Source organism: Mustela erminea, chromosome 12 (genome assembly GCF_009829155.1).
Source record: "Mustela erminea isolate mMusErm1 chromosome 12, mMusErm1.Pri, whole genome shotgun sequence".
NCBI lineage: Eukaryota > Metazoa > Chordata > Mammalia > Carnivora > Mustelidae > Mustela > Mustela erminea.
In genome coordinates this window covers 5,783,550-5,796,771 of record NC_045625.1, presented here as the reverse complement: position 1 = coordinate 5,796,771, position 13,222 = coordinate 5,783,550, and the positions used below count along the sequence as shown (strand labels likewise).

The 13,222-nt window shown below is 51.5% G+C and overlaps 1 protein-coding gene across 1 annotated transcript in view; it reads left to right on the top strand.

The window, feature by feature from the left end:
- Positions 1 to 13,222, top strand: part of GPR107 (G protein-coupled receptor 107) — a 76,314-nt gene that overhangs the window by 40,157 nt on the left and 22,935 nt on the right. Inside the window, exons 11-14 of the mRNA XM_032306529.1 lie at positions 72 to 145; positions 553 to 670; positions 2,788 to 2,918; positions 5,278 to 5,321. Coding sequence (XP_032162420.1) covers positions 72 to 145; positions 553 to 670; positions 2,788 to 2,918; positions 5,278 to 5,321 — 367 coding nt within the window. The remainder of the gene's footprint in view (positions 1 to 71; positions 146 to 552; positions 671 to 2,787; positions 2,919 to 5,277; positions 5,322 to 13,222) is intronic.

Sequence of the window (13,222 nt, the reverse complement as noted above, 5' to 3'; positions counted from 1 at the left end):
GTGCTCTGCTTCGCTGTACGTGAAGGCGTGTGGGAGATGGGCCTCTCTGAAATGCGGTCGTTCCGTTGCAGATCGACTACCACTACATCTCGTCCCAGGGCTTTCCCATCGAGGGTTGGGCTGTCGTGTACTACATCACTCACCTGTAAGTACACAGAGCGACCCGAGAAGTGCTCATCCCACAAGGCAACGTGCAGAAGTTGGGGAGGCCACGGTGGGGAGGGACCCGCCTCACATGAATAGTTGCTGCCCGCCCGTGGCAGCCTGTCTGGGTTCCTGCCACGCCGGAGCTGTGTGGCACACGGGTGGCTGTCCAGACCTGAGAACTCGGGCCCGCTGGCTCGGGAGGGGGCTGCGTCCATGGGGCGGGTTAGCTGCTCCGAGGTGGGGGGCGTGGCGAACCCGTTTGTGTGCTGCTTCACTTAAGAGGCGTTTCCTAAATTTGGCCCCTTGTCTTCCCCCAAGAAGCCCGTGAAGTCATGAAGGAGCTGAGCAGTGGAACCTGCGGAGAGTCTGAAGAGGCCACTGTGTCTGAAACTTTTTCTTTTGCAGCTTGAAAGGGGCACTCCTGTTCATCACCATCGCGCTCATCGGCACGGGCTGGGCTTTCATTAAGCACATCCTTTCCGATAAAGACAAAAAGATCTTCATGATCGTCATCCCGCTCCAGGTAAGGGACCCTGATCCTGCGCGTCCTGGTTGTGTCCTGACACTTCACAGGACTCAGCTCTGGTTCTATCCAGAGGGAGGCGGCTCGCCCAGAAACCCCGGCTCATACTGCTGGGTTCCCTTTCTGGATTCTGGCACACCTAGGCCTCGCTCACGGCCCTGAGAGCTGTCTGCCGTCACTCATGTGGCGAACGGCTTATGGACGCCCACATTGAGGAGAGATCTGCTGGAAAGTCAGGACCCCTAACGGCTTGCCTTCGTGCCTCTGGCTGCCCTCTAGCCGAGCTCAGCTGTATAGTGTTTTAATTAACAAGTTATTGTAAAACTGTGAATGACACCAGTGAGTTCTCACAAGGTGGGATATTAAGTAGACATCAGGGCAACTATTATTAAACCCTTCCTGGTTTGGGACCCTCGGCCAAGGCCAGCCTTGCCTGGTTGTGAGCTGCTCGGGAGAGGAACCTTGGGAGAGGCAGAGATTGGGCGTAAAGAACTCAGTAAACAGAGAGGGCCCAGCAGGGATGCCTGACTGCTCTGTTCAGCCAAAGAGCGTGTGTTTGATAAAGTTGTTCTCCTCGTCTGCTCTCTTTTGGGAGCCCAGTGTGGGTGTGGCAAGGGGAGGAAGGAGGATTGTGTGTGCCACAATCCCCTGGCACACAAGTTAGCCTGCTCCGGTGATGGGCGGTCTGGCAGTGTTCACAGCAAAGCCACCTTCCCGTTAATGACAGGGATTCGTGTTAACACCCAGTGAGTGGTACAGACCGGTGGCTGTAGGTTTCCCAGGAATGGCCCAAATGTGAGCGATCTAGAAGCCTTCTTGGTATAGACCGGCCTTGCCTCGATGTTTAAGGAGAGAAATGTGGCAGGCACGTGGTGCTGCCGGTGAGTGAGCAGCGATGCTGAGGAGCCGTCCGAGTCCCCGCGGTCGGGCCCTTGTGGCCGCAGCGCCGGCCACGCTGAGTTCTGCAGCCTGCCAGCGCCTCCCAGCTCCGAAGGGAGGGCCTGCGTCCTCCTCCCACCGTGTTGCACCGCTCCCGGTCGCCCTGTCCCCCCAGAGCAGCTACTGTCCCTTCAGGCAGACCTTCCTTCCCCACCCAGACTGGGATGCGATGCGGCACACTCTGAGGGGGCTGACTGCGAGGTTCCATGGCAGGCAGCTCCGAGGAAATGGGACATTGAAACCATCAAATACAAGGAAGTCGTGCATCGAAAAGCACAGGGACTAGTCTGGGAAGGCCTTGACTATCAGCCTGGAAACGGAAACTCCTTCTTCGTGGTCGTGGGGAGCCAGTGCACGCTTCTGAGTGAGAAGTGATTGATGTACAGATGTGCGCCCAGACTTCGAAGAACATTTCTGGCACTGCGAGAACACCGTCGGGCAGCTCGTGGCTCCGAGGGGGCAGGGCCTGAGGCATCTGGGCATCGTGGCTGACTGGGGGGGGGGGGGGGGGGGGCTGCCATTCAGCACCTGAGCGGCTCTACTCAGGCCTCGGAGCCCAAAAAGCAAAGCAGAGTGTCCTGGTCATCTGTGCTGTGTCACAGATCACCCCAAATGCAGTGACAGAGAGCAACAATAACCACATATTGTCTCACATTCTATGTGGGTCAGGACTTGTGGAAGGGCTGCGCTGGGCAGGTCCAACGTGGGGGCCTCTTGCAGTCCGACAGTGGCTGGGGCTTCCTCGAAGTCTTCGCTTACCTCTGTCCCTGGGGCCGGGAAACGCTGGGGCTCCTCAGCCAAATCTCTTTCCCGGCCTGGTCTCTCCACCGTGGCTGGCTCGGGGTAGCCAGACTTTTACAAGAGGGTTCAGGGCTCCAAAGGCGTGTGTCCCCAGTGAGCCGGCCGGCCAGAGGTGGTGTCCTTTGTATGACCGACCTTGGAAATCACACGGCCTCACTGCCACCTAACTGTTGCTCAGGGCAGTCACAGGTCAGGAGGAGGACATAGAGACACTCCCTGAGGGGAGAGCACAGTACTCTGAAAAGCACGTGGCACTGGAGAGAATGCTGTGACCGTGGTTGGGGACCTGCAGGCCCAAGGGGCCACCTTCCCCTGGGACTGCTGTTGTGGGGATCTGCCCTTGCTTTAGGGCTTCAGCCACTTCTCGTGTCCTGTAGGTTCTGGCGAACGTGGCCTACATCATCATAGAGTCCACTGAGGAGGGGACTACAGAGTATGGCTTGTGGAAGGATTCTCTGTTTCTGGTAGACCTGCTGTGCTGTGGAGCCATCCTCTTCCCAGTGGTGTGGTGAGTCCCCGCAGGGAGTGGGGCCGCGGTGCACCTCGGGGCTTGTGTGCCGAACAAGACCAGGCTGCTGACTCAGCCTTTCCCAGTCCGGTCCGAGTCACCCAGGGCATCTGCCGGACACATGCAGCTTCCTGGCTCCCCAGCGGACGTCGATCCGTCTCCAGCAGGAGCCTGGGGTTGGCGTCTGCATCCAGTTCCGCAGTGTGTTCCAACGGAGCGGATCTGGCGCCTTGGCTTTGAACACAAATGAGACAGTAGAGAAGGGTCTGGAAAGGAGAGCTCGACAGCAGCATAACCTAGCAGCATGATTTAGAGGGAAGGGAATTGAAATCCCATAAACAGCCTTTTCTTGCCGGGTTAGACGCAGAGTGCAGGAGTACATGAACCTGAACTAGCGAGAGGCCCAGCGCATCACCACGTAGGTATCCCCAGAACGGCAGGCCGGAGGTGCACACGCTGTGCTCCAGTTCTGTAAAGAGGCATTAGCACCCCGTCCGTGGTTGATGAGAGAAAATGTCCTTGTTAAATCCGATGCCAGGTGAAGGGAATTACTGGTTCTGTAGGAAGGAGTAGAGGGAGAAGGTTCTAGCAACAACGCTACAGTGAACTAGTTCGTGGCTGTTTGAGAGCAGTTACTTCTTTTCGAATAAAGTTTTTATTTTTATTTTATTTATTTGACAGAATGAGAGCACAGGCAGGGGGAGAGGGGGAAGCAGGCTTCCGGCTGAGCAAGGAGCCGCATATGGGGTTCGAACCCAGGACCATGGGATCATGACCTGAGCCAAAGTCAGACGCTTAACTAACTGAACCACCCAGGTGCCCCCAGAGTAAAGTTTTTAAAAATATATTTACCTGCTTTCTGTTAGAAATGATGTGGTCCGCGCTGCAGTGGCCTCATGAAGTAAATTCTTATTTTCCCGGATCCTGGGATTTATCTTCTTCCAGTTATTCTGATTATTTAGAACGTGGTGCCAGTGGAGTGTCATCCTTATTCCAGCCGATCAGACTAACTCTGGACCCTTATTCTGTCACACATCACACGGGCGCACGTAGCTGTGCAGCAGCTAGTTTCCGGCAGAGACCACAAAGCACGAGCGAGGCTTCCTGAGCGCTCCCGACGCCCCACGTCCTACCGGGTGCAGGCAGCTCAGGCACCTCGAACAGGATGACCAGCGCTGTCTGCGGACAGAGCGCCTAACTGTTCTCGATCAGAGTCTGATCCCTTCTCTCCCATCTAGTACTCCTATCAGAGAGGACTTGGGGATTTGGGGAAGATTCGGGTGAGCCTCAGGGCTGCGAGTGGCCGTTTCTTGCCCCTTGTTCATTTCAGCACCAACGAGCAAGTGCTGTGCGGCAAAGTTTTGAAGGTGAAGGTTCTGGAAGTTGCTGTAAGATGTAAAACTAGGTCCTAGAGGGGACTTAAGGAATAGTATCGAAGGTTCTTTTGAAGCCCTCAGACTCTGCTGGCTTGGGTTTGGGGCGAGCTTTGGTGCGAGCTTTGTGCCAGTTGACTCTCCTACCCTGCGCCATCCGCTTCTCCTGGGTGGGAAGATGACCCAGCGGCGGCGGTGGCGGGAGGGGCGGCTGTTCTTAGGAGAAAAGGCTTGTAGTCATGGTCAGGTAGAGAGTGAGTGGCCTGTGAGGACTTCAGCCCCCATGTAAGACCCACCTCGCCCTGGGCTGGATCGGCCCGGGCTGTTGCCGTCATTTTGGGACAGTCTCTCCCTCGCAGCCTCTGTGCTCTCCCTAGAACTCCGGCCCCTCGCAGTCGTAGGCGAATGTGTGAGTGCGGCGCTGCTGCTCTAATGAGCGACCCAGCACATCGCAGCAGGAAGACAGACTCCCTGGGGGCCGACACTTTGTCCAGCAGAGTTCTGCATCTCCAGTCAGTGAAGTAGGGAGTTTGCAGGAAACCAAGTGCTCCCGAGCTCCTAGACCTAGACTTTAGAAATCAGCCTCTAGCCTTGGTGGGGGCGGGAGGGGGGCACGTTCTCCAGATAGCAGGTGCTGTCCACAGCAATGTTGAGGGATGGTGTAGTTGTGGGAATGAAAGATTTTAGGTGGAGGGGGAGATTCAAGACGGTTGAAATTACTGTGTTTTGCTTTGTCGTCCCCTCACACCAAGGCCCCTGCCAGACCTTTTTTGGCCATTAGAGGGCATCCTTAACTCGCAGGCTTGAGCCCCAGACAAGGCAAGGTGTCCCTTAGCAGAGATGATGTTTAGGGAGAGTGCTCAAGCCATCTGGGCCAGCCCTTTCTGTTGAAAACTGGGGAATTCAAGGCCTTGAGTTACTAGTGCTGGAAACAGAAGAATGTAGATCTGCCAGCTAACCTTTGTTCTCCAAACATTTATTTTTAGGTCAATCAGGCATTTACAAGAAGCATCAGCGACAGATGGAAAAGGCAAGTTCCCTTGTGCTCTTTGGTGCTGCTAGTCCTTCCCCAAAGCCGCGTGCCTGGGTACTGCCGGGAGGTGGAGGCGAAGGGCTGCTGTCTCCTGGGAGGCAGGCTGAGGAGCCCCAGGGACTTGGTGAGAGCAGCCAGGGTCGTTTGCTCGACAGGAAGGAGTAAACTTCGCAAGGTCCGCTGTGGAGGGAGGCTGGGGGGTGATTGCTGCTTGATCAGATGATTCATTCCGTTTCCACTAGTGAGCGTGATTTTCACCTTCTCCAGACTGAGTCAGGAGGAGAAAGTCTTGTCTGGGAAGGACCAGATAGCACTTCACTGTGAGAACAGGAGGCATAATGGATTGGGGATGGCTATGTGTAAAGCATCCCTTCCTGCTGATTTAACACGCTTTCAAAATAGATGTGTCGGGATTCATTTAAGATGAGACCAACGCCAGAGAGAACCTTCTAAACGCTCTGGTCTTTACATGCCGGTGCCTTGATAACCCTTCTGTATCTCTTTGGTTTTCTAACCATCCCTCCTAAGAAAAGCCACGGAGAAGATGTTTTGTGCATTTCTGAGCTGATTTGAATAGTGCACGATGGCATAAAAGGGGGCTTTCGACCACTAGGGACTGAGAAGCAGTGCTTTCTCAGTGCTTGGAGCCGCCGGTGCGTCCGGGTGCTGACAGCAATGTGCTTCAAGGCTCATAATTCATTTGTTGTTGATGAAGTTTTGTTGCTGACCCTTTCTTTAATCATTATAAAAGTAATAGGATTCATTTTAGAAAAATTGGAAATCAGGTAATAGGTACCTGTCTTATTTCACACTTGCTATGTAATTAATACCGCATGATTTTCTGTAAGTTGAACTACACTCGAGTTCAAGGCTTCACGCCAGTGTCTGGCAGGATCCCAGGGTAGAGTACCGCACTTGGGGGTGTCTGCTACTCTTGTGGTTTCGGTCCACAGTTCTTGCTTTGGAGACTCCTGCCATCTGGCCCTCGTAGCGCTCTGGCTCTGGGTGGCCTGGCACCAGGGGCTTCTGCCTCCCCAGGCCCACCCCTCCCGAGTGGCTGCAGGCCCCACTCAGAATGTGCCAGCCCGTTTTCTTTCCTGTCTTGGGAAATAGCTCTTTGTTGTTTTTCCCTCTTTTTCTTCAAAAGCACTGGGTTCTCTTCTTCTGGGACAGATTCTTGTCAGTGAGTTTCAACTTGAACTTAATGTAAAGGATTTGCTTTTAGCCTGGTTCAGAGCTCAGAGAGCTCTCCTGCCTTCTTGGAATAGGGTAAGGGGAAATCACAAAAGATAAAACACAAATTAGAATCCTAATAAAGCACCGCAGCACAAACAGAAAAATCCAAAATAAAAAATAAAAACTCACCTTCTGAGAATAACTGTCTGGGAGATATTCTTGTTTTCTTTCTTCTTTTTCTGTGCTTGTCACATAAAAAGGAGCCTTTATTATTATATTTGTCAATGAATAGGTCGTTCTCTTAGTTTTAACGTATAAGGGGCAGCCAGCTGGCTTGGTTCGCGGGCTCAGTCATTGGAGCATGTGGCTTTTGATCTCAGGGTTGTGGGTTCGAGCCCCATGTTGGATATAGACATTACTCAAAATTTAAAGTTTAAAAAATGTTTTAATATCTTGAGGTGAGACATTTTACTTTCTCATCTTTATACACTTCGGTGTTTGTGGATTCATTTCTCTTACTGCTGGGCTGAAAATACTTAAAAATTCCAAGAGCATGTCCTCCAGTTGGTGAGTTTTATGGTTAGTTTTCTTCTGGCCCCGCCCTTCCCCTTTGTGGATCCTCTGACCTTCCTCACCGGCTCCATTTCCCTCTTCTCCCTCATCCTGATCCCTGTGACGGCCTCTCTGCTTTCTGCAGCCAGCTTTGCAGGGCTTGGGGATGACCATGGTAATGAATCGTCTCTGTGACCATTCATTCCGCAAGTGGCTGATGGCTAGTGGTCGATGCTTAGCCGGCTGAACCAAGATGGAATCGGAATTGTCCCCATGCATCTGTAGTGAAAAGAAATGAGGACCTGAATGCTGTTGTCGTCGTCTGGGGCACACAAGGCAGTTTCTCGCTTTTTCCACCAGGTGACAGCATGCGACCTCTTCAGCGAGAGCAGTGTCAAAACAGGAAGTCACAGGAGCAGACCAGGGCTCTTGCTCACCGTTTGCTGGTTGACATACTGTTAAGAAAGCCCCCATTTCGCATCAGCAAATATCACAAACCCTTTGAAAGGGGGTCGGGGCGCCTGGGTGTCTCAGTTGTTGTGTGTCTGCCTTCGGCTCAGGTCATGATCCCAAGCTCCTGGGATCAAGCCCTGCATCGGGCTCCCTGCTCAACGGAAAGCCTGCTTCTCCCTCCCCTACTCCCCCTGCTTGTGTTCCCTCTTGCGCACTGGGTCTCAGTCTGTCAAATAAATTAATTAAATTAAATTGAAAAAGGAAGACACAGTAGTTAGGGTGCGGGTGTCTTGATCAATATGCTTTCACCGAATTGATTTAGGCCGTGGCTGCTTATTAGCTGATCTGCAAATGTGTATTTCATTCAGGACTTTGAAAAATGGTTATGCCAGTAACTCTTCCAGAGGTGGGGCGGTCACGTCCCCCCTGCAGAGAACTCTCAGGAATAGCATCCCCTGCCCCTCAGCGCAAGCCGCCCTGGGGTGTGATGGCAGAGCGGATGGGGACAGAAGTGAGGCAGGAGCTGGAGCCAGCACACTGCTAAGCACCCCGCCGCAGGCTCCCCGGTGTGCTTGACCTCGCACCCCCAGCCCGTGCTCCTCAGCGCACCCTTCTGCGATCTAGCCTGCCCCAGAGGCCGCTGGCAAAGTGAAGGCCATGGGCAGTGATGCCTGCCACTAGATTCGCAAGCATTTTGCTGGTTGACAGCTGATGGTTCCTGATCTTAGGCTCTTTGTGCCCTTGACTCAATGCATGACCTTGATAGTGACTTGGACTTGAGACTCTCCCTGTAAGTGCAGTCCAGGCTCACTGATTGCCGTGGAGGAAGTGCTGTTTGCAGCGGCTGTCCCTGCATTTGGGGTGACAGGGTGGCTTTCAGAGCGCTTGTTTGGATGTTTACCTCTTCGTCTCTGGAGTCCTTTTGACTGAACCTGAGGGAAGCCGCCCAGTGACCTTCAGCTGCGTCTTTGTCTCCTCTGTCACACGCTGTTGCTTCTCTGAGCTCCTCTGTCGTTGAAAGTCACTGTCTCGCTGCGTTCTCTGAACGGAAGCTTCCCGAGTACTGCACAGACACCCGAGCTCGGGTTGCACCGGGTTTTGCCCGCCGACATTGACTGTCACTGCCCTTGAGGGTGGACCTGTTTCCTCCTTAACTCCACCGTCATTACCTCCAAGGACTGGCTGGGGGATAGACGTCCTACATTGGGTTAACAGTTCCTGCTGCTGCTTGTCTTTTTTTCCCTGTCGTGTTTCTGAGGAAGACTCAGAGGAAGTGTTCTGAGGACTCTGGCTTTTATGTGAGCTTCAGAGGCCTTTAAACAAACGGTGACAGGCTCTAGTGGCACGGTTTGTGGAGGCCTGGCCTCACTGGGAGCAGCTGCCACGTTCTGCAAGTAGCTGCGGCCGTGGGAAGTACTTGTCAGGGTAGCAGTTCCCACGAGGGTCCTCGGGGGTCACACTGTTTTCGTCGCCGGCCACGGTCATCGTTTTTTGCTGTTGACATTGGCTCTGATGGTACAGGAGCAGTAGTGGGTCAGGCAGCAGCGGCCTGAGCATGATTCAAGGCAGTAGCACCGAAGCGTATCAGTGGCCCTTACTCCCTGCTTGCCAGGGGTGAAAGAGGCTCCTTTCACTTAAGAGTGACGTCGATGAAATAGTAAAAACTACTGTTATTAAATCTCAACCCTTAAACATATGTCTTTTAACATTCCAAGTGTCATGAAATGGGAAGTATACGTGAAGCACTTCTGTCAGGCACCGGAGTGTGATAGTTGTCTTATGGGAACGCACATGTACAGTTGTTGGAGTTGCAGGCTGAACCAGCTGCTTTTCTCTTGGGAAATCATTTTTGTTTGAAAGAATAAAACTTTGGTATGGCTACTCAGACATGAGCTTTTGTCAGACATCTTAAAAATGAATGAAGTAAACAGTTCAGGGAAATGAGAAGTATTTGTTGCTGGCGATCTCATTTTCACTTGAAAGCACAAATAGTAATTTAGGAAGACTTATATCCACCACTGAAGGCTTGATAGCTTCCCTGTTCTTAAAAGACATATGTGAGAAGGGGTAATATTAACAAATGTGACTTTAAAAAGTATTTTATAATAAAAAGTGTCGATATTTCAGAGACCTGTGTGCCTTGGTCGAACCTGGCCAGTGCATGTGACACAGTCGTGCATGAATAAAAGATCCATTCAAAGTGCAGGATGGACTAGTGGATTTTTTCTTTAAGATTTTTCTTTTTAAAAAAAAAGATGTATTTATTTGAGAGGGAGCGCAGGTACACATGAGAGGGGCCAGGGCAGAGCGGGAGGAACAAGCAGACTCCCCACTGTGCAGGGAGCCCTACTAGGGCCTCCATCTCATGACCCCAAGTTCATTACCTGAGCCGAAATAGAGTCGGATGCTCAACTGACTAAACCACCCAGGCGCCTCAAGATTTTATTTGTAAGTAATCTCTACACCCAGCGCGGGGCTCGAACTCACAACAAATGACAGGTCATGGGCGCTCACTAATACAGTTTCAGATTCCGCACCTCACTAATCTTTAAGAAGCTACCACTTGTCGGGGCACCTGGGTGGCTCCGTCGTTAAGCATGTGCCTTCAGCTCGGGTCATGATCCCAGGATCAGGACTGAGCCCTGCATTGGGCTCTCTCCTCAGGGGGAAGAAGCCTGCTTCTCCCTCTCCCACTCCCCCTGCTTGTGTTCCCTCTCTCGCTGTGCCTCTCTCTGTCAAATAAAATCTTAAAAAAAAAAAAAAGCTACCACTTGTCAAGTTTTAATGTCAAAGAAGACTGTTCACAGTTCTCTGAAAAGGCCCCTGTCTATATAAGGCCATATTTTCTTCACATAGTGCAACCAAAACACTCTTTCATGGCACATTGACTACAGAAGCAGATATGAGAATCCAACTGTATTCTCTTAAGCCAGACATCAAAGAGATTTACAAAAACAAAACAATTCCGGGCGCCTGGGTGGCTCAGTGGGTTAAGCCGCTGCCTTCGGCTCAGGTCATGATCTCAGGGTCCTGGGATCGAGGCCCGCATCGGGCGCTCTGCTCAGCAGGGAGCCTGCTTCCCTCTCTCTCTCTCTCTGCCTGCCTCTCTGTCTACTTGTGATCTCTCTCTGTCAAATAAATAAATAAAATCTTTAAAAAAACAAAACAAAACAAACAAAAAAAAACAATTCCAATCATCTCAAGTTTTTTTGAATGAGTTTTTTTTTTTAAAGATTTTATTTATTTATTTGACAGAGAGAGGTCACAGTAGGCAGAGAGGCAGGCGGGATTGGGGGAGCAGGCTCCCTGCTGAGCAGAGAGCCGGATGCAGGACTCGATCCCGGGACCCTGAGATCATGACCCAAGCCGAAGGCAGAGGCCCAACCCACTGAGCCACCCAGGCACCCTTGAATGAGGTGTTTTTTTTTTTTTTTTTTTTTTTAAGATTTTATTTATTTACTTGAGAGAGAGACAGTGAGAAAGAGCATGAGCGAGGAGACGGTCAGAGAGAGAAGCAGACTCCCCATGGAGCTGGGAGCCCAATGCGGGACTCGATCCCGGGACTCCAGGATCATGACCTGAGCCGAAGGCAGTCGTCCAACCAACTGAGCCACCCAGGCGTCCCGAATGAGTTATTTTTAATTATAAAATGTTTATACTAGTAATGGATTTGTTACTTTTAAATTGATTATTAAGGGGCGCCTGGGTGGCTCAGTGGGTTAAAGCCTCTGCCTTCGGCTCCGGTCGTGATCCCAGGGTCCTGGGATCGAGCCCCGCATGGGGCTCTCTGCTCAGCAGGGAGCCTGCTTCCTCCTCTCTCTGCCTGCCTCTCTGCCTACTTGTGATCTCTACCTGTCGAATAAATAAATAAAATCTTTTTTAAAAAATTGATTATTAAATACTTTTGAAATTTAATTTTTCTAATATGATAAATATTGGATTTTACCCACATAAACAAAGTTCTTTGAGGTCCTCAGTAATTTTTAAAAAGTGGAAAGGAATCCTGAGACCAAAAGTTTGAGAACCACGTGATAGGGATGAGGCTTCTTGAATCTCTCGTGGTCATGACCGCCATGACTGAAAAGCCTGCCTGTTTTGTTTTTTTCCCCCGTGCCTAGAGAGTTCATTTCAGACTTATTTAGCCGGATTCTTGTGACTAAATATTTAGAGTTCATTAGTTCTGGGCATCTCGTGCCAAAAAAGTATGTTTTATTTGGGGGCATTCATGTAAACAGACCTAATGAAAAACCCATTGATGAGAAAGGAAGAAAATTACCCTGGCCTGTTTCTATAAATAGTTTTCTTAAATGATTTTATTTATTTGTTAGAGCGCATGCACAAGTAGGAGAAGGGGGCGGGTGGCAGAGGGAAAGGGAGAAGTAGCCTCCCCTCTGAGCAGGGACCCTGACGTGGGGCTCGATCCCAGGACCCCTGAAGGCAGACGTTCAATGGGCGGAGGGCGCCCACCCCTCTCCCCCCCGCCCCCCACTCCTGTAAATGATGTTTTCCTGGAATGCATCTTGCCCATTGTGTGTGCTGTCTGTGGGAGGTTTTGCACTTCAGTGGCAAAGTTGAGTCCTTGGGGCGGAGATCATCAGGCCCACAAGGGTGCTCTCTGAGCTTCTAGAGAAAAAGTTCCGCCAAATCCTGGCTGTTGTTAGACATTAAAGAGATTCGTATCTGTAACAGAGTGATACTGACCACTGACTGCTCACCCCTTACTGAGCACTTTGAAAACTGTAAGGCTTGCATAGATCTAACAACTTACCTCTTGTAAGTGTTTTTGGAACTCCATTTTTGTGTCCAGGACTGTGTTGTCATTTGATTAGGGGCAATAGCTTTTGCACCGTTATCTGCTCTGATATTGTACCTAATTATTCTAATAGGACCCTGTGCTTTTCTTTCACTAACAAGACGGCCTTTAACATGACTTGCCGTCCGTTGACCAGGAGCGCTCCGGGTTTTACATTTGCACTGGGGCTGACGTTTATAAGCACTGTCTTCCCTGACTCCTTTGACTCAGTTCCTGGCTATAATCTCAGGTTTCTCCAATCTTTGTTTACATTTTCCCAGGAGAAACTAAGGTGCCCGGGGCCACTGATGCGGTATACTAGGCCAGACCAGGAAGCCCTAGGTCAAAAGCCCTAGGGTGAGAAGGAGGTGCAGAGAAGGAGGAGCCTCCCAGCCCCAGCACGAGGGGAGGGCTCTAGGACTGGGTGCCGCCTGGGCGGGCATGAGTTCCTCCAGAGTTGTTCGGTTCTGTTTTCTGCCCTGCCCTTGAAGATAGCGTTGGGATTGCCCACTCTGGAGCAGGCTTTCAGGATAACAGCATAGAAGAGGCAGAAAAAATGAGATGCCCTTTATCTGGTCTCTCATACAATTTTCATCCTTCCTTTTGGCCCTGGGTGTGGAGCTGGAGCATATGTTTATGATCCTCTCCCAAGCCTGAAGTCTGAAGCCGTTACCATGAGAGCATCATAAACAGCCCTCTGCTCCAGAAAGGTGGCGTGCTGGTGGGCCAAGAAGGCTTTCTCTCCGGCCTGTGTGATGCAGTAGTTCAGAGGGCTCCCCTGCCAGGGCGCCTGGGTGGCTCAGTGGGTTAAGCCTTTGCCTTCGGCTCAGGTCATGATCTCAGGGTCCTGGGATCGAACCCCATATCAGGCTCTCTGCTCCGCAGGGAGCCTGCTTCCCCCTCTCTCTCTGTTTCTCTGCCTATT